This window comes from Eumetopias jubatus, unplaced genomic scaffold (assembly GCF_037043125.1).
Source record: "Eumetopias jubatus isolate StellerSeaLion01/CBP00866 unplaced genomic scaffold, mEumJub1_p1.0 scaffold_7, whole genome shotgun sequence".
NCBI classification, from domain to species: Eukaryota; Metazoa; Chordata; class Mammalia; order Carnivora; family Otariidae; genus Eumetopias; species Eumetopias jubatus.
Genome location: NW_028274813.1, coordinates 97242982 through 97267866, shown reverse-complemented (window position 1 = coordinate 97267866; position 24885 = coordinate 97242982). Strand labels below are relative to the sequence as shown.

The window sequence follows — 24885 nt, the reverse complement described above, 5'->3', positions numbered from 1 at the left end:
AATATTTAAAGAAAAATTAACACCGAGAAGAGTCCAAGATGGCAGAGGAGGAGGAGACCTTAATTCCATCTGGTCCCAAGAATTCAGCTACATAGCTATCAGATCATTCTGAACACCTACAAACTCAACTGGAGATCGAAGAAAAGAATACCTGCAACTCTACGAATAGAAAGGTGACCACTTTTTGGAAGGTAGGACGTGCGGAGAAGTGAATTGGAGGCAACATATGGGAAGATAGACTGCGGGGGGAGGGAGCCTCCTCAGCCGGCTACTGGCAAATGATAGAGCAGCAGAGCACAAAATTGGAACTTTTAGAAGTCGGCTCCGCTGAGGGACGTCGCTCCAGTGGCTAAGCAGGGGGTTGGAACCCTCACTGGGACAGTGTGGTCTCAGGACCCTCGGGGTCACAGAAAGACCGGGGGTGACTGAGTGCAGCAGAGCTCCCAGGTGTCGGAGCGGGGAAGCCGGCTGCAGAGACAGAGCTGAGGAGTGGGCTCTCAGCTCGGGGTTGCCATAAACTGTGATCCGCGGCCCAGTGCTCCTCCAGCAGGGACCCAACAAGCGGCAGATCCAGGGAGACTCCACTTCCTCCCCCAGGGAGGAGCAGCATGGGAGTGCACCGCAGGGATCTGCTGGGTTTGGAGACTCCACATGCAGTCGGGTGCCAGAGATAGAAACGCTCGGTCACAGGCGAGCACGGAGTGCTGCTGGAGACCAGGGAGATGGGAGTGATTGACTGCATTTCTCTGGGGGCTCTCTGAGGAGTGGGGACCCGAGTTCTCGGCTCCTCCGGGGCACAGATTGGGAGGCCACCATTTTCACTCTCGTCCTCCAAAGTTGTACAGAAACGTTGGAGGGAACAAAAGCTCCAGAGAGCAAACCTGAGCAGATTATTTAGCCCGGACCAGCAAGTGCAAGGCAATTCCACCTCTGGCAAAGACATTTGGGAACCATGGCAACAGTCCCCTCCCCCAGAAGATCAGCAAGAACAGCCAGCCAAGACGAAGTACCGATCAATGAGAATGGCAGAACTCCAGAGCTAGGGGAATACAGCACATAGAATTCATGGCTTTTCCCCCATGATTCTTTAGTCTTTCAACTTTAATTTTTTTTTCTTTAAAATTTTTCGTCTTTCCCTTTCCAACCAACTTCTTACCAATTCCTTTTAAAAAATCTTAATTTTCATTTTTACAGTCATAGTCTATCCCTTTGTTGTATTTAACCTTATTTTTGTATATATATTTCTTTCTTTAAAATTTTGGGATACGTTTCTTCTAGCAGACCAATACACCCAAAATCTATTGTATGGCTCGGTTCTATTAAGACACCTGATCATACTCTTTTCTTTTTTTTTTTCATTTTTTAAAGTCTTTTTAAATTTTCATCTTTACAGTTACATTCTATCCTCTCAATGTATTTTTGTATATATAAATTATTTCTTTACAATTTTGAGATGTGGCTTCCTCTAATAAACTGACCAAAATACACTCAAAGATAGTGTATTGCTCTGTTCTGTTCACATTTATATCCCTTCCTTTTTTGTTGTTTTTTGTTTTTTTACTTCTATTTTTATAGTTATATTCTATCCTTTCATTGTATTTAATTTTATTTTTGTACATATACAAGTTTTTCTTTACTCACAATTTTGGGATCTAGTTTTCTAAAAAACAGACTAAAATACACACAGAATCCAGTGTATAGCTCTATTCTGCTCATCTGTCTGATTATATTCTTTTTTTTTCTCTTTTCTCTTTTCCCCCCAGTTTTGGGTCTCTTCTGATTTGTTTAGTGTATATTTCTCTGGGGTCCTTGTTGCCCTTTTAGTATTTTGTTCTCTCGTTCATCTATTCTTCTCTGGACAGAATGACAAGAAGGAAAAACTCACCCCAAAAAAGAGAACAAGAGGCAGTACTGACTGCCAGGGATCTAATCAATATGGACATTAGTAAGATGTCAGAACTAGAGTTCAGAATAACGATTATAAAGATACTAGCTGGGCTTGAAAAAAGAGAAGACACCAGAGAATCCCTTTCTGGGGAAATAAAAAAACTAAAATCTAACCAAGCCGAAATCAAAAAGGCTATTAATGAGATGTAATAAAAAATGTAGGCTCTAACTGCTAGGATAAATGAGGCAGAAGAGAGAATTAGTGATATGGAAGACCAAATGATGGAGAATAAAGGAGCTGAGAAAAAGAGATAAACAACTATTGGATCACAAAGGGAGAATTCGAGAGATAAGTGATACCATAAAGAAAAACAACATTAGAATAATTGGGATCCCAGAAGAAGAAGAGACAGAGGAGCAGAGGTATATTGAAACAAATTATAGTGGAGAACTTCCCTAATCTGGGGAAGGAAACAGGCATCAAAATCCAGGAAGCACAGAGAACCATCCCCTCAGAAATCAATAAAAATAGGTCAACATCCCAACATCTAATAGTGAAACTTACAAATCTCAGAGACAAAGAAAATCCTGAAAGCAGCTCAGGACAGGAGGTCTGTAACCTACAAGGGTAGAAACATTAGGTTGGAAGCAGACCTATCCACAGAGACCTGGCAGGCCAGAAAAGACTGGCATGATATATTCAGAGCACTAAACGAGAAAAATATGCAGCCAATAATACTACACCCAGCTAGGCTGTCATTGAAAATAGAAGGAGAGATAAAAACTTCCAGGACAAACAAAACCTAAAAGAATCTGCAAACACCAAACCAGCCCTACAAGAAATATTGAAGGGGGTCCTTTAAGCAAAGAGAGCCCCAAAGCAACATAGACCAGAAAGGAACAGAGACAATATACAGTAACAGTCCTCACAGGCAATACAATGTCACTAAATTCATATCTTTAAATAGTTATCCTGAATGTAAATGTTAGCCCATTCAAAAGACAGGGTATCAGATTAGATAAAAAATCGAGACCCATCAATATGCTGTTCCGTAAGAGACTCATTTTAGACCCAAAAACACCTCCAGATTGAAAGTGGGGGGTGAAAAAACATTTTTCATGCTAATGATCATCAAAAGAAAGCTGGGGTAACAATACTTATATCAGACAAATTAGATTTTAAACCAGACGCAGAAAAGGCATTTGACAAAGTACACCGTCCTTTCTTGATTAAAACTCTTCAGAGTGTAGGGATAGAAGGTACCTACTTAAATATCATAAAAGCCATCTATGGGATCGAGCCCTGCATCGGGCTCCCTGCTCGGTGGGGAGCCTGCTTCTCCCTCTCCCACTTGCCCTGCTTGTGTTCCCTCTCTCACTGTGTCTCTCTGTCGAATAAATTAAAAAAAAAAAAAAATCAGGCTCAGCTATGGGAGAGCCCAGAGAACAACTGGAAGCTGAGTTCCCACCCTTGACAGTACAACAAACAGCCCCAGAGAGAGATACTGCCTAGAAGCAGCAGTTTGAAAAAACATCTGGGGGCGCCTGGGTGGCTCAGTCAAACGTCTACCTTTGGCTCAAGTCATGATCCCAGGCTCTGGGATCAAGCCCCACATCAAGTTCCCCACTCAGTAGGGAGTCTGCTGCTTCCTCTGCCTCTGCTCCTCCCCCGATTTGTGCTCTCTCTTGCTTGCTCACTCAAATAAAATCTTAAATTAAAAAAAAACAACAACACACAATTGGGAGAGTTAGTTACTAATTTCAGAGTTCCCTGAGGAATGTCTCTAGGAACAAAGGTGCTGGCAGGCTCCATGTCCCTCCCCTGCCCCCAAGCATTATCACATGGCCACCTGTGGGAACCAGCTCAGCATATGCATTCACTACCGAACTTGCTTACACTGTGCCCTGCTGCCTCCAGCCATGACTGGAGTCCCTACTTTGCAGGTCCCCTCCCCAGAAGAACAGTGCAGTGCAAACTGCCAACACTGCATCTTCCAACCTCCCATGGAGGACACACACACTAGTAAAACTGCACCCCTCACTTGCCTGCCCCTTTGCAACTTGCAGAGCAACCCAGATGCCTGGTCTCCCCAGTAGCAGCACATCCCCTGTAGAAGAGGACTGGCACCACTTTATTAAAAGTACACACCCTGACTACTACATTCAAGAGCAATAGAGGTAGCTGACTTTCCTAACACACAAGAACAAAGAGTTAGGCAAAATGAGGAGACAGAGGAATATGTCCCAAATGAAACTACAGGACAAAAATCACAGCAAGACACCTAAACAAAATGGAGATACATATGCCTGACAGAATTTAATAAAAGATACTCACTGGACTTGAGAAGACTGAAGGACATTAGTGAGATCCGTAACACAGAGATAAAAAAAAAAAATCAGAAATGAAGAACAAATAAATGAATGTAAAAATACACTTGATGGGGGCACCTGGGTGGCTCAGTTGGTTAAGCGACTGCCTTCGGCTCAGGTCATGATCCTGGAGTCCCGGGATCGAGTCCCACATCGGGCTCCCTGCTCAGCAGGGAGTCTGCTTCTCCCTCTGACCCTCTTCCCTCTCGTGCTCTCTGTCTCTCATTCTCTCTCTCTCAAATAAATAAAAAAAAACAAAATCTTTAAAAAAAAATACACTTGATGGAAGAAATAACAGGCTAGAGGAAGCAGAGGAACAAATTAATGACCTGGAAGACAGAGTAGTGGAAAGTAATCAAGCAGAGCAAAGAAGAGAAAAAAAAATATGCAAAATGAGAATAGACTTAGGGAACCCAGTGACTCCCCACATATAAATCATTTGCATTATAGGGATCCAGAAGAAGAAGAGAGAAAAAACGGAGCAGAATATTTAATTAAAGAGATAATAGCTGAAAACTTCCCTAATCTGGGGAAGGAAACAGATAACCAGATCCTGGAGGCACAGATATTGCCCAATAAAATTGACCCAAGGAGGTCCACACCAAAACACATAGTAATTAAAATGGCAAAAAGTAGGGGCGCCTGGGTGGCTCAGTCAGTTAAGCGTCTGCCTTTGGCTTGGGTTATGGTCCCAGGATCCTGGGATCAAGCCCTGCATCAGGCTCCTTGCTCAGTGGGGAAGTCTGCCTCTCCCCCCACTCATGCTCTCTTTTGCTCTTTCTCTCTTAAATAAAATCTTTTAAAAAATAAAATAAAATGGCAAAAAGTAGTAATAAAAAAAAAGCAGCAAGAGAAAAGAAGACAGTTACATACAAGGGGAAATCCCGTAAGGCTATCAGCAGATTTTTCGGCAGAAACTTAGCAGGCCACAAGAGAACAGCATGATATAATCAAAGTGCTGAAAGGGAAATATGTACAGCCAAGAATAGTCAATCCAGTAAAGCTATCATTCAGAACAGGAGAGGTAAAGAGTTTCTCAGACAAAAACTAAAGGAGTTCATAACTCCTAAACCAGCCCTACAAAAAATATTTAAGGGGACTCTTTGAATGGAAAGGAAAGACCATTTGTGAGAGTATGAAAAGTAGGAAACACAAAAGCAGTAAAAATAAGTATATCTGTAAAAATCAGTCAAGGGATTCACAACATAAAAGAATGTAAAATATGACACCATAAACCTAAAACGGTAGGAGAAAAGAATGGATTCAAACGTAAGTGACCATCAACTTCATATAGACTGTTATATGCTGAAGATGTTACATACACACCTAATGGTAACCATAAATCAGAGAACACTAATATGCAAAGAATAAAGAGAAAGAATCCAAGTACATCACTAAAGAAAGCAAACCATGGAAAGGAGCAAGACAAAGAATCAGACAAAAACTACAAAAACAGCCACAAAACAAGTAACAAAATGTTAATAAATACATATCTATCAATAATTACTCTGAATGTAGATAGACTAACTGCTCCAATTGAAACACAGGGTGACAGAGTGGATTAAAAAAACAAAACCCATCTATATGCTGCCTAAAACAGACTTAATTTAGGGGACGCCTGGGTGGCTCAGTTGGTTAAGTATCTGCCTTTGGCTGAGGTCATGATCCCAGGGTCCTGGGATCGAGTCCCACATTGGGCTCCTTGCTCAGCGGGGAGCCTGCTTCTCCCTCTGCCTGCTGCTCCCCCTGCTTGTGATTTCTCTAATAAATAAATAAAATCTTAAAAAAAAAGAGAGATTTAATTTAGAACTAAAGACACCTGCAGATGGAGAGTGAGAGGATGGAGAAACATTTATTGCACAAATGGATGTCAAAAGAAAGCTGGGTAACTATTTATATTGGACAAAACAGACTTTAAAACACTGTAACAAGACAAAGGACAATATATAATAAAGGGGACAATCCAACAAGAAGATACAATTATAAATATTTATATGCCCAACATGGCAGCACCCAAATACATAAAACAGTTAATAACAAACATAAAGGACTAATCAATAGTAACACAATAATAGTAGGGGACTTTAACACCCTGCTTACATCAATGGACAGATCATCTAAACAAAATCACCAAGGAAACTGGCTTTGAATGACACAATGGACCAAATTACTTAATGGATACATTCAGAACATCCTAAAAGAGCCAAATACACATTCTTTTTAAGCACATATGGAACATTCTCCAGAACAGACTACATTTAGGCCACAAAACAAGTCTCAACAAATTAAAAAAGATTGAAGTCATACCATGCATCTTTTCTGACCACGGTGCTATGAAACTAGAAATCACCCACAAGAAAAAATCTGGAAAGAGCACAAACACATTGAAGTTAAAAAACATGCTACTAAAAAATGAATGGGTCAACCAAGAAATCAAAGGAGAAATAAAAAAATCACATGTAAACAAATGAAAATGAAAACACAACAGTCCAAAATCTCTGGGATGCAGCAATAGCAGTCCTAAATGGCAAGTTTATGGCAATACAGGCCTACCTGAAGAAACAAGAAAAATCTCAAATAAACAACCTAACCTTACACCAAAAGGAGCTAGAGAAAGAACAAACAAAACCCCAAATCAGCAGAAGAAAGGAAATAATAAAGATTACAGCAGAAATAAACAACATAGAAACTAAAAACAATAGAACAGATCAATGCACCAGGAGCTAGTTCTTGAAAAGATCAACAAAATTGATAAACCTCTAGCCAGACCCAGCCAAAAAAAAAGGGGGGGGGGGGAGAGAACTGAAATAAACAAAATCACAAATGAAAGGAGAATTAACAACCAACACCACATAAATAATAGAATTTTAAGAGACTATTATGAAAAATTATATGCCAACAAATTGGACGACCTGGAAGAAATGGATAAGTTCCTAGAAACATATAACCTACCAAAATTGAAACAGAAAGAAATAGAAAATTTCAACAGACTAATTACCAGCAATGAAATTGAATCAGTAATCAAAAAACTCCCAACAAACAAAAGTCCAGTACCAGAGAGCTTCACAGGAAAATTCTACCAAACATTTAGAAAAAGAGTTAGTACCTATTCTTCTCAAACTATTCCAAAAATAGAAAAGGAAGGAAAACTTCCAAATTCATTCTGTGAGGCCAGCATTACTCTGATACCAACACCAGATAAAGGTACCACAAAAACAAAACAAACAAAATAACTATAGGCCAGTATGTCTGATGAACATATATGCAAAAATCCTCAACAAAATATTAGCAAACCAAATCCAAAAATCCATTAAAAAATGATCATTCATCACAATCAACTGGGATTTATCCCTGGGATGTAAGGATGGTTCACTATTCATGAATCACTCAACATGACAGATCACATTACTAAGAGAAAGGATACAAACCAAATAATAATTTCAATAGATGAAGAAAAAAGCATTTGACAAAATACAACATCCATTCATGATTAAAACAAAACAAAACAAAACAACACCTCAGCAAATTTAGGTTTAGAGGGAACATACCTAAACATAATAAAGGCCATGTATGAAATCCCGCATCATACGCAATGGTGAAAAACAGAGCTTTTCCCCTAAGGTCAAGAACAAGGATGTCTACTCTCATCACTCTTATTCACTATAGAACTAGAAGTCCTAGCCACAGCATTCAGACAACAAAAAGAAACAAAAGGCATCCAAATTGCTAGGAAAGAAATAAAACTTTCACTATGCACAGATGACACAATACCCTATATAGAAAACCCTAAAGACTCTGCCAAACAACTACTAGCACTGATAAATGAATTAAGTAAAGTCAAAGGATACAAAATCAATGTGCAGAAATCTGTTGCACTTCTATACACTAATAATGAAGCAGCAGAAAGAGAAATTAAGAAAGCAAGCCCATTTACAACTGCACCAAAAATAAGATACCTAGGAATAAATCTAACCAAAGAGGTTAAAGAACTGTACTCTGAAAACTATGTAACACTGATGAAAATCACTGAAGACAACAGAAAGAAATGGAAAAATATTCCATGCTCATGGATTGCAAGAACAATTGTTAAAATGTCCATACTACCAAAGCAATCTAGATTTAATGCAATCCCTATCAAAATACCTCCAACAGAGGCGCCTGGGTGGCTCAGTTGGTTAAGCATCCGACTCTTGATTTTGGCTCAGGTCATGATCTCAGGGTCATGAGATGGATCCCAGCTTCGGGATCTGCACTTAGCAGGGAGTCCGCTTGAGATTCTTTCCCTCCGTCCCTCCCCCAGCTCTCTCTCTCAAATAAATAATCAAAAAAATAAATAAAATAAAACCAGCATTTTTCACAGAGCTAAAACAAGCAATCCTAAAATCTGTATGGAACCACAAAAGACCCCAATAGCCAAAGTAATCCTGAAAAAGAAAAAGAAAACTAGAGGTATCACAATTGAAGACTTCACGTTATATTGTAAAGCTGTAGTAATCAAAACAGAACAGTACTGGCATAAAAATAGACACACAGATCAACAGAACGGATGAGGCAAGGGAAATAAAAGCAAAAATAAACTACTGGGACTACATCAAGATAAAAAGCTTTTGCACAGTGAAGGAAACAGTAAACAAAACTAAAATGCAAACTACTGAATGGGAGAAGATATTTGCAAATGACATATCTTATAAAGGGTTAGTATCCAAAATATATACAGAAATTCTACAATTCAAAACCCAAAAACCAAATGAGCAGAAGACAAGAACAGACATTTCTCCAAAGAAGACATACAGATGGCCAACAGAACATGAGAAGATGCTCAACATCAATCATCATCCAGGATATACAAATCAAAACCACAGGAGGTATCACCTCATACATACTAGAATGGCTAAAATTAAAAAACACAAGAAACAACAAGTGTTGCCGAGGATGTGGTAAAGAAGGAATACTTGTGCACTGTTGGTGAGAATGCAAACTGGTGCAGCCACTGTGGAAAACAGTATGAAATTTCCTCAAAAATTGAAAAATAGAAATATATGATTCAGTAATTCCACTACTCAGTATTTACCTAAAGAATATAAAAAGAGTAATTCAAAAAGATATATATCCATCTCTGTTTATTGTTGCATTACTTAAAATAACCAAATATAGAAACAGACTAAGTATCCATCAACTGATGAAGGATAAAGAAGAAGTGGTATGGGGTGCCCGGGTGGCTCAGTTGGTTAAGCATCAGCCTTCATTCAGCTCAGGGCCTAATCCCACTCATTGGGCTCCCCCGCTGAGCGGGGAGCCTGCTTCTCCCTCTGCCTGCCGCTCCCCTTGCTTGTACTCATTCTCTGTCAAATAAATAAATAAAATAAAATAAAAACCTTTTTAAAAAAGTGGCATATATACACAATGAAATATTATTCAGCCATAAAAAGAATGAAATCTTGCCATCTTCAACAATATGGATAGAGCTAAGAGAGTACAATGGTAAGTGAAATAAGTCAGTCAGAGAAAGACAAATACCGTATGATTTCACTCAAATGTGGAAAGAAATAAAATGAGCATAGGAAAAAAAGAGAGAGTGACGGAAAGAGAGAGAGAGAGAGAAGTCAAGAGTTAACTATAGAGAACTGATGGTTACCGGAGGGGAGGTAAGGTGATGGGTGAAATAAGTAATGGGGATTAAAAAATATACTTTTCATGATGAGCAAAGAGTAATGTATAGAATTGTTCAATCACTATACTGTATACCTGTTAACTAATATAACCCTGTATGTTAACTATGTTGGAATTTAAAAAAAAAAAAACTTAAAAAAAGAACAAATGCATTATATGTCCATATGGAATTAATAGTAAGGCTCTAGTAAGACTGAACAGGAAAAGATGATACAAATGACCAATATCAAGAACGAGGGAGAAAAGGAAACCCATGAGAATGGGGGAGGAACATCACTACAGATTCTAAAGTTATTCAAAGGACAACAAGGGAATAACAAGTAAAAAAAAAAGTGAGACATAAAACCATAAAAATAAATCTGACAACAGATAAAATGGACAGATTCCTTGAAAGACATAATAAGGTATAGATAGCCTCTATATAGAATACTTCTGTATCTGTTAAAGAAATTGAATGTGAAATTCAAAATATTTTCACATGACCTAAGGATGATTTTCCTTTATTTTGACAAGGTTAAATAAATTAAAAAAAGAAAAAGAAATCTGGTGAAGAATATGCCACAGGGACCATATGTAGCCCACAAAACTTAAAATAGTTATTAGCTGGCCCTTTACAGAAAAAGTATGTCTACCTTTGGCCTATGTAGAATCCTAAGGATTCCAGAAAAAGTGACATTAGCAAAGTTTCAAGATACAATTAATATATAAAAATAAACTGTATTTCTCTATTCTAGCAACAAATAATTGGAAATTGAAATTTTAAGAATTTATAATAACATGAAGAAAAGGGCTAAGTTTGAAAAAAATGTACAAGATGTGTATACTGAAAACTACAAAAACTGCCTAGTAAAAATGAAGAAGGCTTAAAAAGTAGATATGCTCTATTCATGATATGAAAAACAAAGTAATGTTATGATGTCACTTTTCCCCAAATTGATCCACAGATTCAATGCTACTCCAATCAAAACTCCAACAGGATTTCTTGCAGAAATAGGTAAGGTGATTCTAAAATTTATATGGATATGTGCAGGACCTAGAATAGGCAAAGCAATTTCTGGAAAGACAAAATCATACTACATGCTTTCAAGATTTTATTATAAAGATTTAATAACCAAGACTGTGTTGTTAGCGTAAAGACAGATACAGAGATCAATGGAAGAGAAGAGAGATTCTAGAAATAGTGCCACGTTTATCTGGGCAACTAATTTTCAAGAAAGGTGTCAGGGCAATTCAATGGTAAAGGACAGTCATCAAAAAAATAGTGCTCCACATATGCCAATAATGAAACTGACCCTTATATTATAAACAAAAATTCTCCTAAAAGCTCAAGCTATGCTACTTCTATAAGAAAACATAAGAGCAAATCTTAGTGACCTTAGATTTATTAGCAAAGAATTCTTTAATAGGACACAAGAAGCACAAATTACAAAAGAAGAAACAAGAGATTAGACTTCATCAAAATATAAAACTTCACTCTTTAAAACAAATGTTACAAAAATAAAATGCAAGGGATAAGATACTTGCAAAGCATGTATCTGACTAAAAGAATTTGCGAACACCAAACCAACCCTACAAGAAATATTGAAAGGGGTCCTCTAAGCAAAGAGCGAGCCTAAAAGTACCAGACCAGAAAGGAACAGAGACAATATATAGTAACAGTCACCATACAGGCAATACAATGGCACTAAATTCATATCTTTCAATAGTTACCCTGAATATAAATGGGCTAAAAGCCTCAATCAAAAGACACAGGGTATCAGATTGGATAAAAAAAACAAGACCCATTGATATGCTGTCTGCAAGAGATCCATTTTGGACCAAAAGGCACCTCCAGATTGAAAGTGAGGGGATGGAAACCCAATTACCATGCTAATGGACATCAAAAGAAAGCTGGGGGGCAATCCTTATATCAGAAAAATTAGATTTTAAACCAAAGACTAGGGGCGCCTGGGTGGCTCAGTTGGTTAAGTGACTGCCTTCGGCTCAGGTCATGATCCTGGAGTCCCAGGATCAAGTCTCACATTGGACTCCCTGCTCAGCAGGGAGTCTGCTTCTCCCTCTGACCCTCCCCCCTCTCGTGTTCTCTTATTCTCTCTCTCAAATAAATAAAATCTTTAAAAAATAAATAAATGTTCAAAACAAAACAAAAAGACTATAATAAGAGATGAGGAAGGACACTATATCATACTTAAAGGGTCTATCCAACAAGAAGATCTAAAAACTGTAAATATCTATGCCCCTAACATGGGAGCAGCAAATTATATAAGCCAATTAATAACAAAATCAAAGAAACATATTGACAATAATACAATAATAGTAAGGGACTTTAACACCCCTCTCACTGAAATGGACAGATCATCTGAGCAAATGATCAACAAGGAAATAAAGGCTTTAAATGACACGCTGGACCAGATGGACTTCACAGATATATTCAGAGCATTCCATCCCAAAGCAACAGAATACACATTCTTCTCTAGTGCACATGGAACATTCTCCAGAATTGATCACATCTTGGGTCACAAATCCGGTCTCAACCAGTACCAAAAGACTGGGATCATTCCCTGCCTATTTTCAGACCACAATGCTTTGAAACATGAACTCAATCACAAGAGGAAAGTTGGAAAGAACGCAAATACATGGGAGGCTAAAGAGTATCCTACTAAAGAGTGAATGGGTCAACCAGGAAATTACAGAATTTTAAAAATTCATGGAAACAAATGAAAATGAAAACACAACGTTCAAAATCTTTGGGATGCAGCAAAGGCGGTCCTAAGAGGAAAGTATATAGCACTACAAGCCTTTCTCAAGAAACAAGAAAGGTCTCAAATACACAACCTAATACTACACCTAAAGGAGCTGGAGAAAGAACAGCAAATAAAGCCTAAACCCAGCAGGAGAAGAGAAATAATAAAGATCAGAGCAGAAATCAATGAAACAGAAACCAAAAGACAGTAAAAGAGATCAATGAAACTAGAAGCTGGTTCTTTGAAAGAATTAATAAGATAGATAAACCCCTGGCAAGACTTATCAAAAAGAAAAGAGAAAGGACCCAAATTAATAAAATCATGAATGAAAGAGGAAAGATCACAACCAACACCAAAGAAATACAATTAAAAGAACATATTACGAGCACCTATATGCCAACAAATTAGGCAATCTGGAAGAAAAGGATGCATTCCTAGAGACGAACTAACAACCAAAAAAAAAAACAAAACAAAACTGAACCAAGAAGAAATAGAAAACCTGAACAGACCCATAACCAACAAGGAAATTGAAGCAGTAATCAAAAATCTCCCAACAACAGCCCACGGCCAGATGGCTTCCCAGGGGAATTCTACCCAACATATAAAGAAGAATTAATACCTATTCTTCTGAAGCTGTTTCAAAAAATAGAAATGGAAGGAAAAGTTCCAAACTCATTTTATGAGGCCAGCATTACCTTGATCCCAAAACCAGACAAAGACCCCATCAAAAAGGAGAACTATAGACCAATATCTCTGATGAGCAAGGATGCAAAAATTCTCACCAAAATACTAGACAATGGATCCAAGAGTACATTAAAAGGATTATTCACCACGACCAAGTGGGATTTATTCCTGGGCTGCAAGGTTAGTTCAACATCTGCAAATCAATCAATGTGATACAATACACTAATAAAATTAAGAACGAGAACCATGTAATCCTCTCAATAGATGCAGAAAAAGCATTTGACAAAGTACAGCATCCTTTCTTGATTAAAACTCTTCAGAGTGTAGGGATAGAGGGTACATTCCTCAATATGTATCTATGAAAAACCCACAGTGAATAGCATTCTCAATGGGGAAAAACTGAGAGCTTTTCCCCTAAGGTCAACCACTGCTATTCAACATAGTACTAGAAGTCCTAGCCTCAGCAATCAGACAACAAAAAGAAATAAAAGGCATCCGAATCAGCAAAGAAGAAGTCAAACTCTCAATTTTTGTATATGATATGATACTTTATGTGGAAAACCCAAAAGACTCCACCTCAAAATTGCTAGAACTCATACAGGAATTCAGCAATGTGACAGGATATAAAATCAATGCACAGAAATCAGTTGCATCTATACACCAACAACAAGACAGAAGAAAGAGAAATTAAGGAGTCGATCCCATTTATAATGCACCCCAAACCATAAGATACCTAGGAATAAATCTAATCAAAGAGGCAAAGGATCTGTACTCAGAAAACTATAGAATATTCAAGAAAGAAATTTAGGAAGACACAAAGAAATGGAAAAACGTTCCATGCTCATGGATTGGAAGAACAAATATTGTGAAAACGTCTATGGTACCTAGAGCAATCTACACATTTAATGCAATTCCTATCAAAATGCCACCAACTTTTTTTCAAAGAAATGGAACAAATAATCCTACAATTTGTACGGAACCAGAAAAGACCCCAAATAGCCAGAGGAAGGTTGAAAAAGAAAACCAAAGCTGGTGGCATCACAATTCTGGACTTCAAGCTCTATTACAAAGCTGTAATCATCAGGACAGTGTGGTACTGGTACAAAAACAGACACACAGATCAATGGAACAGAATAGAGAGCCCAGAAATGGACCCTTAACTCTAGGGTCAACTAATTTTCGACAAAGCAGGAAAAATATACAATGGAAAAAAAAGTCTCTTCAACAATGTTGGGAAAATGGGACAGCCGCATGTACAAGAATGAAACTGGACCCTTTCCTTACACCACACACAAAAATAGACTCAAAATGGATGAAAGACCTAAATGTGAGACAGGAGTCCATCAAAATCCTTGAGGAGAACACAGGCAGCAACCTCTTCGACCTCAGCCGCAGCAACTTCTTCCTAGAAACATTGCCGAAGGCAAGGGAAGCAAGGGCAAAAATGAACTATTGGGACTTCATCAAGTTAAAAAGCTTTTGCACAGCAAAAGAAACAGTCCACAAAACCAAAAGACAACCGACAGAATGGGAGAAGATATTTGCAAATGACATATCAGATAAAGGGCTAGTATCCAAAATCTATAAAGAACTTATCAAACTCAACACCCTAAGAACAAATAATCCAATCAAGAAATGGGCAGAAGACATGAACAGACTTTGTGCAAAGAAGACATCCAAATGGCCAAAAGACACATGAAAAAGTGCTCAACATCACTCGGCATCAGGGAAATACAAATCAAAACCTCAATGAGATACTACCTCACTCCAGTCAGAGTGGGTAAAATTAACAAGTCAGGAAACGACAGATGTTGGCAAGGATGTAGAGAAAGGGGAACCCTCCTACACTGTTGGTGGGAATGCAAGCTGGCATAGCCACTCTGGAAAACAGTATGGAGGTTCCTCAAAAAGTTGAAAATAGAGCTACCCTACAACCCAGCAATTGTACTACTGGGTATTTACCCCAAAGATACAAATGTAGTGATCTGAAGGGGCACATACACCCCAATGTTTATAGCAGCAATGTCCACAATAGTCAAACTATGAAAAGAGCCTAGATGTCCATCGGCAGATGAATGGATAAAGAAGATGTGGTGTGTGTGTATATGTGTGTGTGTGTGTGTGTGTGTGTGTGTGTGTGTGTGTGTGTGTGTGTGTGTGTGTATAAAATGGACTATTACTCAGACATCAAAAAAATGAAATCTTGCCATTTGCAACAACATGGATGGAACTAGAGGGTATTATGCTAAGCAAAATAAGTCAATCAGAGAAAGGTATCATATGATCTCACTGATATGAGGAATTTGAGAAACAAGACAGAGGATCATAGGGTAAGGGAGGGGAAAAATGAAACAAGGTGAAATCAGAGAGGGAGATAAACCATAAAAGACTCTTCATCTCAGGAAACAAACTGAGGGTTGCTGGAGTGGAGGGGAGTGGGAGGGATGGGGTGGCTGGGTAATGGACATTGGACAGGGTATGTACTATGGTGAGCGCTGTGAATTGTGTAAGACTGATGAATCACAGACCGGTACCCCTGAAACAAATACATTATATGTTAATTAAAAAAATATTAAAAAAAAGAAAAAAAAATTGAGAAACTTTTAGCTAGACTAACCAAGGAAAAGAGAGGTCCTCAAATCAGCAAAATTATAAATGACAAAGGAGACAATTGATATGTCAAAAATACAAAGGATCATAAGAAAATACTGTGAACAACTATATACCAACAAACTGGATGATCTAGATGAAATGGGAGACAGTCTTATAAACATACCACCTACCAAGACTGAATCAGGAAGAAATAGAAAATTTGAACAGATCAATTACTCGTAAGGAGATTGAATCAGTAATCAAAAATTTCCCAACAAAAGCAAAGCTCAGGTTCAGATGGCTTCACTGGTGAATTTTACCAAACGTTTAAAGAATTATGCCAACCTTCTCAAACTCTTCCAAAAAATCAAAAAGGGTTTATTTTAACAAGGCCAGGATTATTCTGATACCAAAACCAGGAAAGGACACTATAAGAAAACTACATACCAATGTCCCTGATGAATACAAATGCAAAAATTCTCAATATAATAGTAGCAGACCAAATTCAGCAGCACATAAAAGGATTATTCACCATGATCAAGTGGGATTTAACCCTGGGATGTAAGGATGGTTCAACATAAACAAATCCATCAATGTGATACATCACAACAGAATGAAAGAAAAAAAGCACATGATCATCTTAACACAGAAAAAGCATTTGACAAAATTCAACATCCATTCATGATAAAAACTCTTAATAAATTAGGTTTAGAAGGAATGTACCTTAACATATTATAGGCCATATATGATAAGCTGACACAGCTAACATCATACTTATGGTAAAAGGATAAAAGGGTTTCCTTTAAGACTAAGAACAAGACAAGGGTGCCCATTCTCACTACTCCTATTCAACAAAGTACTAGAAGTCCTAGCCAGAGCAGTCAGGCAGGAAAAAGAAATAAAAACCATCAGAATTGGAAAGGAAGAAGTAAAATTGTCTCTATTTGCATATGACATGATTTTATATATAGCAGCTCTATTTATAAAAGCCAAATTATGGAAGCTATCTAAGTGTCCATTGATAAATGAATGGATAAAGGAGATGTTGTACATGTATACATGACAGAATATTATTCAGCCATAAAAAAACAAAATCTTGCCATTTGCAATCACATGGATGGAGCTAGAGAGTGTAACACTAAGTGAAACAAGTTGGTCAGAGAAAGACAAATACTATATGATTTCACTCATATGTGGAACTTAAGAAACAAAACCAAAAAAATGAGCAAAGGAAAAAAGAGAGCGACAAACCGAGAAGCAGACTTTTAACTTTAGAGAACAAACTGATGGTTACCATAAGGGAGGTAGATGGGGGGATGGGTAAAATAGGCAATGGGGATTAAGGAGTACACTGTGATGAGCACTGGATGATGTATGGAATTACTGAATCACTATATTGTAACTATCACCTGTAACTAGTATAACTATGTTAACTATACAGGAATTAAAAATAAAAAAGAAAGAGGGGAAAAAAGAAAATCCTAAAGACTCCACCAAGCAACTGTTAGATGTAATCAATAAATTCAGTAAAGTTGCAGGATACAAAATTAACATTCAAAAATCAGTAGTGTTTCTATACACCAACAAAGAATTATCTGAAAAAGAAATGATCTCATTTATACTATCAAAAACAATAAACTTAGGAATAAACACAACTAAGGAGGTGAAACACATGTACAATGAAAACTAAGATATTGATGAAGGAAATCAAAGAAGATACACATGAATGGAAAGGTATCTTGTGTTCATGGATTAGAAGAATATTGTTAAAATTTCCATACTACCAAAACGATCTATAAATTGAATGCAATCCCTCTCTATCAAGATTCCAATAGCACTTATTACAGAAGTAGGCAAAACAATCCTAACATTTATATAGAACAAAAGATTCCAAATAGCCAAAACAATCCCGAGAAAAAAGAACACAGTGGGAGGTATCACACTTCCTGATTTCAAGCTATATCGAAAAGCTGTAGTAATTAAAATAGTATGGCACTGGCTTAAAAGCAGACACACAGACCACTGGAACAGAATTAAGAGCCCAGAAATTAACCCACGCACATACAGTCAACTAATATTTCACAAGGGAGCCAAGAATACTCAATGGGAAAAGGATAGTCTTCCCAATAAATGGTACTGGGGAAACTGGATAGTCACATGTTAAAGAATGAAACTTGGTTCCTATCTTACACCGCTCACAAAAATTAAATTGAAATGGATTAAAGACTTAAATTTAAGACCAGAAACTCCTAGAAAAAAATATAGGAAAACAACTCCTTGACATGGTCTTGACTATGAGTTTTTAGATATGACACATAAAGCACCAGTAACAAAATAAAAAAAAACAAGGGGAACTACATCAAACTAAAAAGCTTCTGCACAGCAAAAGAAATGATCAACAAAATGAAATTGCAACCTACAGAATGGGAAAAAGTAGTTGCAAACCATATAGCTGATAAGGGGTTAATATTTAAAATATGTCCAGAAATCATACAACTCAATAATAAAAAACTCCACAAATAATCCAATTAAAAAATGGGCAAAGGACTTGAAGATATTTTCCAAAGACGATAGACTACAAATGGCTAACAGGTACATGAAAAGGTGCTCAACATCACTAATCATCAGGGAAATGCACATTAAAACCACAATGAGAAATCACCTCATGCCTGTTTGAATGGCTATCATCAGAAAGCAAGAGATAACAAATGATGGAGAGGATGTGGAGAAAAGGGAACACTTGCGCACTATTAGTGGGATTGTACATTGGTAAAACCACTATGGAAAACAGTTTAGAGGTTCCTCAAAAAATTTAAAATACAACTATCATATAATCCAGTAATTCCACTTCTGTGGATATATCCAAAGGAAATGAAAATACCACATCCAAGAGATATCTGCAACCCCATTTTCATGGCAACATTATTTACAATAGCCAAGACATGGAAACAACCTAAGTGTCCATCAATGGATAAATGGATGAAGATGTTGTGGTATCACTGGAATATTATTCAGCCACAAAAAGGAAATCCTGCCATTCACAACATGGATAGACCTTGAGGGCATTATGCTAAGTGAAGTAAGTCAGACAGAGAAAGACAAATACTGTATGATCTTACTCATACTTAAAAAAAAATCTTTTAATTTCAAAAAATGCATAGCAAAACAGAAGGAAGGTGGTCAAAAGGTACAAACTTCCAGTTATAAAATAAAAAAGAACTAGAAATGTAATATACAACATGATAACTACACGTAACTGTTGTATGGTATATTTGAAAGTTGTTAAGAGAGTAGATCCTAAGAATTTTCAATACCAGGAAAAAAGCTTTTCTTTTTTATATCACAATGAGATGATGGATATTAAATAAACTTACTGTGGTAATAATTTCACAATATATGCAAAGCAAATCATTATGCTCTATATCTTAAACTTACACAGTGCTGTATGTCAATTATATCTCAATAAAACTGGGGGAAAAGATATCAAGATAGCAAATAAGCATACGAGGATGCTCAGTATCATTCACTGGTCATTAGGCATATGTAAAGCAACCACAATAAGGGGCGCCTGGGTGGTTCAGTTGGTTAAGTGACTGCCTTCAGCTCAGGTCATGATCCTGGAGTCCTGGGATCGAGTCCCACGTCGGGCTCCCTGCTGAGCAGGGAGTCTGCTTCTCCCTCTGACTCTCCTCCCTCTCATGCTCTCTCTCATTCTCTCTCTCAAATAAATAAATAAAATCTTAAAAAAAAAAAAGTAACCACAATAAGATGCAATTAGTCACCCACTGGCACAGTGAAATGTAAAAGCCTGACTATATCAAACGCTGGTGAAGATATGGTACAGCTAAAACTTTCAAATGCTGCTGTGGGGAATATAAACTGTTAGAGCCATTTTGGAAAACAGGCAGTTGAATGTACATCTATAATAAAACTCAGAATTTAAATCTAGGTATTTACCCAAGAGAAATGAAAACGGATGTCTACACAAAGACTTATATGTGAATGTGCACTGCAGCTTTATCTGTAATAGCGATCACTGGAAACAACCCTAAGTCCATCAATAAGGTGGCATTGTTTGGTATATTTATACCAAGTGGAAAATTATTAAAAGTGAACTACTGTCACATGCAGCAATGGGATGAACTTCAAGATGTTCTAAAATAACTCAAGCTTCTTTCCCAACCTATTCCAGGGAATGGCACGATCTATCTGGTTCTGAAAATTAAAAATCAAAATGTCCTCTTGAAAGCTTCCCTTTCCCACAATCCCATATCCAGTCCATCACCATGTCCTAGTGATTTTTCTCTCTTCAGTGTATTTTGATACTTGGTTTCTCTCCATTTTTACCACTATCAGTTTAGGCCAAGCTACCTCATCATCTCTCACACCGCTATTCTTAACCAGCATTCATTCTTGCCTCCCTCCAATGAATTCTCCACACAACAAACAAAAACACTTTCTAGGTGCTCATATGATCATAGCATGGTCTCCCCCAACCTTGTTCAAAATAACCATGCAGTGGCTTTGTACTACTCTTTGGATAAAAGCCAAAATATTTAACACAGCCTATAGGATCTAGATGGTTTGGCCTCTACCACCTATGTTTGAGGCTCATTTGACAATACTCCCTTCACTTCCATCCCTGACTTTCATGACCTTGTCTTTTTTCCTGCCACAGAGCCATTTTTTACATAGGATTCCTTTTGTCCATAATCTCTTTCTAGCATATAACTTGTTAATATTATTCAGATCTTAGCTTAGAATTACATTTTTAAAAAAACATTCCTTGACCTAGTTACCTGCTCAAAGCACAGCTGCACCTCAGTTTTACTTGATGAATTGTCTAAATAACACACAGCTTCTCCACTACAAAATGCATGATTACACAGACCACATTTATTTTTTTTATCACCTTTACACCTCCAGCCTCTAGTAAAGATCTAGCAGGTACCTAGAAGGTCCTCATAAATATTTCTAAATGAATGAAGAATTAGAAATTATCTGTTCCTAAATGAAGTAACATGGGCTTGGTGACATTTTAAATGGACTACAAGCAAACCATCTAATCAAATCCTCTGTTTTTAAGAAGCATTCCAATTAAAGCATCACATAGTTGTCTTTCCACATTCCTTCCTGCAGTGTGTTTCAGAGGCAATTACTACATTCAAGGCACTGAGACACAGCAGTGAATGAGACAGTCAGAGTCCCCGCACTCAGGCAGCATCTGGTTTAACTTGACTGACTTTTCATTTCAAAAGTTACTCTAAGGGCAGATTACATGTTTCCTAACCTCTGTGGAGAATACATCATTTTTTAAAATAAATCTTTAACTTTCTGATCACTATGAGGCAATCTTGTTCTATTTTATGGAAGACTTAGTATTTCTTAAACATACAGACCTGAATAATTTTAATTATCTACCTAATTATATGTCTAATCAGAATGAGAAGCAAGGTACAAAGAATTAAAATGGAAAAAAGTATACCTCCTCACAAAAAACTTATATACAGACTAGACTACAAGGAAAAACTTAACCACATATGGCCAAAACATCCTTCAAAGACAAAAGTTAGAAATGAAGCAAAATAATTGAAAAATTAAAAACTTAAGACTCATACATATTTTTTCAGAAATTTGACAAAGTTACATCTTAGAACTCTGATCTCAAAATGTCTACTTGATAGCAAATAGTTACACAAAATGTTCTCCCACTATGTTTAAACTGATCATCCATAATATAGACTTGGGATCAGAAATTTGTCCTCAACATATTTGTTTTTACAGTGTTGATGGTTTTAAACTATATAATGAGGACTTGGTATGTCAATTTGCAAAATGGCTGATTAGGATTACTGTTGTCATGGAAACAAGTTTTTCCTTCTACTTCTCTAATGTGTGTGCTAAAACAGAGATCACATCTACAACCAAGAATTAGCAAATCCTGACATATACACGGTTATTCCATTTTATTTTCTTCAAAATCCCTTCAGAGTGAACCAAATTGGAAATAATATTCCAATAGCATGCTAATTATTGGCAAGCTGTAAAGATGACTTCCTAACTTGTTCATTTAATAACTTCTATTCTAAATCCCCATCATCATACCATCATTGATGTCTCTTGAACATGAACAGTCTGATCACACAGCATAAACTATCTCACAGAGAAGATCTTAAAACTCTGTAGTCTCTGTAACATATCTGCCTTTGTTAAACGTGTTGGAGGATTTATCAAGTTCAGTTTAGTTCTATGTCCTATTAAGTGTTATTAGTTTAAGCGAAAATGTATCATCTGTGTATGTAATGAAGGTAGCTCCTAACTTCATCATCCGAGCCACTGTTAAATTATTCAATATTGTCCTAAGGGAGAGATTCCAATGGAGCATCACTTTTAGGTTGACATAGAACCAAAAACTAATAGCCAAAATGTATAGAGTATACAAAAGGTTTTCACACACAATGATACTTGAGCCTTCATTTATTCAACAAATATTTCAGGAATTGAGTGCTAATTCTATGCCAATCATTGGTTAGATACTGGGATACAAGAGTGATCCTTACAACTCTATAACAGTGATTATCAAAATGTCATCTCAGAACCAGTGGCTTCAGCATCACCCAGGGAACTGCTATTAAAACAAGTAAAAACAGGTCTCACCCCAGATCTACTAAATCTGAAACTCTGGGGGTGGGGCCCAGCAATCTATGTTTTAACAAGTCTTCCAGGTAATTCTGATACATGCTCAAGTTTGAGAACCACTGCCCTGTAAAGTAGCCCTTTGCATTTATATTAGAAAAGTGGGGCTAAAGGGCGCCTGGGTGGCTCAGTCGTTCAGCGTCTGCCTTCGGCTCAGGTCATGATCCCAGGGTCCTAGGGTCGAGCCCCGCATCGGGCTCCCTGCTCTGCAGGAAGCCTGCTTCTCCTTCTCCTGCTCCCCCTGCTTGTGTCCCCTTCTCTCGCTGTCTCTCTCTCTGTCAAATACACAAATAAAATCTTAAAAAAAAAAAAAGAAAGAAAAATGGGGCTCAGAGAAGGAAACAGACTTGAGATACCAAAGAGGCTTTTTCCTACCACTTATCCCCAGAGATTAGAAAAATGTCTGGCACATAATATAGGCACACAATAAAGATTTGTTGGATGAAAAAATGACTGAATCCTCCCAATTATGGCAATAGCCCAGGCAATATAATCCTAACTTGAAGATATACATATCAATAATGAACACACTTCTTCTGAAAAGAGAAATGTTAACCATGACATCAAGAATTATAACTTAAAAACTAATTATTTTTGACTCTTGTATAAAAGAAGTTACCAAAGGTGACCACTTTCAAAACTTCAATTTTTCCATACCTTGTTATTTTGCCTTGATTTACTTAACTCCAGTTTATACTTTTCTGCCTCTTCTAGAGCTCTATTCAACCGAACTTCTGTAGCACTTTGGTTACTGGCAGCCTGTTTTTGTAGTCTTCTTTTATTTTCTAATTCCTATATGGTAAAAGATAATATGGAACATTTATAAATATATCATTAGTTCCCTCTATTATTCTGTAACATTTTCCATTTCCATATTCCTTGCTTTCTCCCAAATTTTACATACACAACCCCCCCCCCCCGCCAAAGTTTGGGGGCCGAGCACTGAGTGACAGAGGGCTTAGAGAATTCTTACCCTGAATTGGTATTAGAAAGATATATCCTTAAAGATGTAGTCATGAATTAGGCTTTCAAATTACTTTTTGTTTGGAATTTTCTATCTCTTTTTATATAGTATAGAGGTCCTCTATACTTATTTTATAAGCAACTCTTTGTCACTATAGTTCTTCCTTTGGGAACCTCCCCAAAACAGTTATGTAAGTCACAAACGCTCATAAATACTGTGTTTGTATAAACCTAACAAAGTATATCATATAAGAAATATTTGTTAAGAACAGAGCATTCTACATTAGCCTTACAGGGAAAGTCCCAACTCTTAGCAAAAACAACAGATCTTATGGATTCAGGTTCTACATCTTGGGGTAGGTTCAGACTTGCATTTCTGCAAATATTCTAAGAGATGCTGTTGCAGAGAGTCTACAGAAGAAACATGAACATGTAGGATAAACTCCAAACTCTACCATAACCTGGCACTATAATCTCATCTCCTGCAAGATATTACCTTCAGATATATCTCCCAAACAGCTATGATGTTTCTTGCCTCTGAACGTTTTCTCATCTCATGCTCTTCCTTCTGCCCTGATCCCTCCCCCCTGCTCATTTTTACGTAGCCAGCACCTATCCATCCTTTAAGACTCAAACGAGGAGTGTACATGAGGGTTTTACCTCCTCCAAGAAGCCTCCCCTCATTATCTTCCTCATTCTCCTCCCAGGCTGGATTAGGTACCCTTTCTTCAGAGCTTCTACAACACATTGACACACATATAGCATATGTGTGCTGTGCAGAACTGAAACTATCCATTTACTTCATTTTCCCCACAATTAATGTAAGCTCATTGAGGATAGAAATAGTCTTAATTTCTGTATTCCCGGAACTTTAGTGGCACAGAAGAGGCACTAACGACATGTTTATTCAACTGAATTTATTTTGTAATATTTAACTCACTCTTCTTTGTATCCCCTACAATACCTAGTACAGAGCCTTATATACAACAGATATTCAATAAATATCATGGAATTAAAATGATGCAGTTAAAAATACAGTTGTCTGTTTTCTTCTTCTATAAACTTTTTTCTCCTGGCTGTATCACTGTGTTTTATTTGAAAACTGATCTCCCTGACCCTAAGTAATTAAGGGCAAAACAAAACACAACAAAACACATGCTGCTCTTTCTGTGGGTTTTTAAACAAACCAAACTGTATGAGTACCATCTGCTATCACCAGCCTTCTTCACAGCTTTGTGGGTGGTAGCTACAGTAAGAGCAAGCTTGATTTATCTGACTG

The 24885-nt window shown here is 37.3% G+C and overlaps 1 protein-coding gene across 1 annotated transcript in view; it reads right to left on the bottom strand.

Annotated features, from left to right (window-relative positions):
• The window catches only part of TEX9 (testis expressed 9), a 74151-nt gene that overhangs the window by 15791 nt on the left and 33475 nt on the right, over positions 1–24885 (bottom strand). Inside the window, exon 10 of the mRNA XM_028100385.2 lies at positions 23301–23435. Within this exon, the coding sequence (XP_027956186.1) occupies positions 23301–23435 (135 nt within the window). The remainder of the gene's footprint in view (positions 1–23300; positions 23436–24885) is intronic.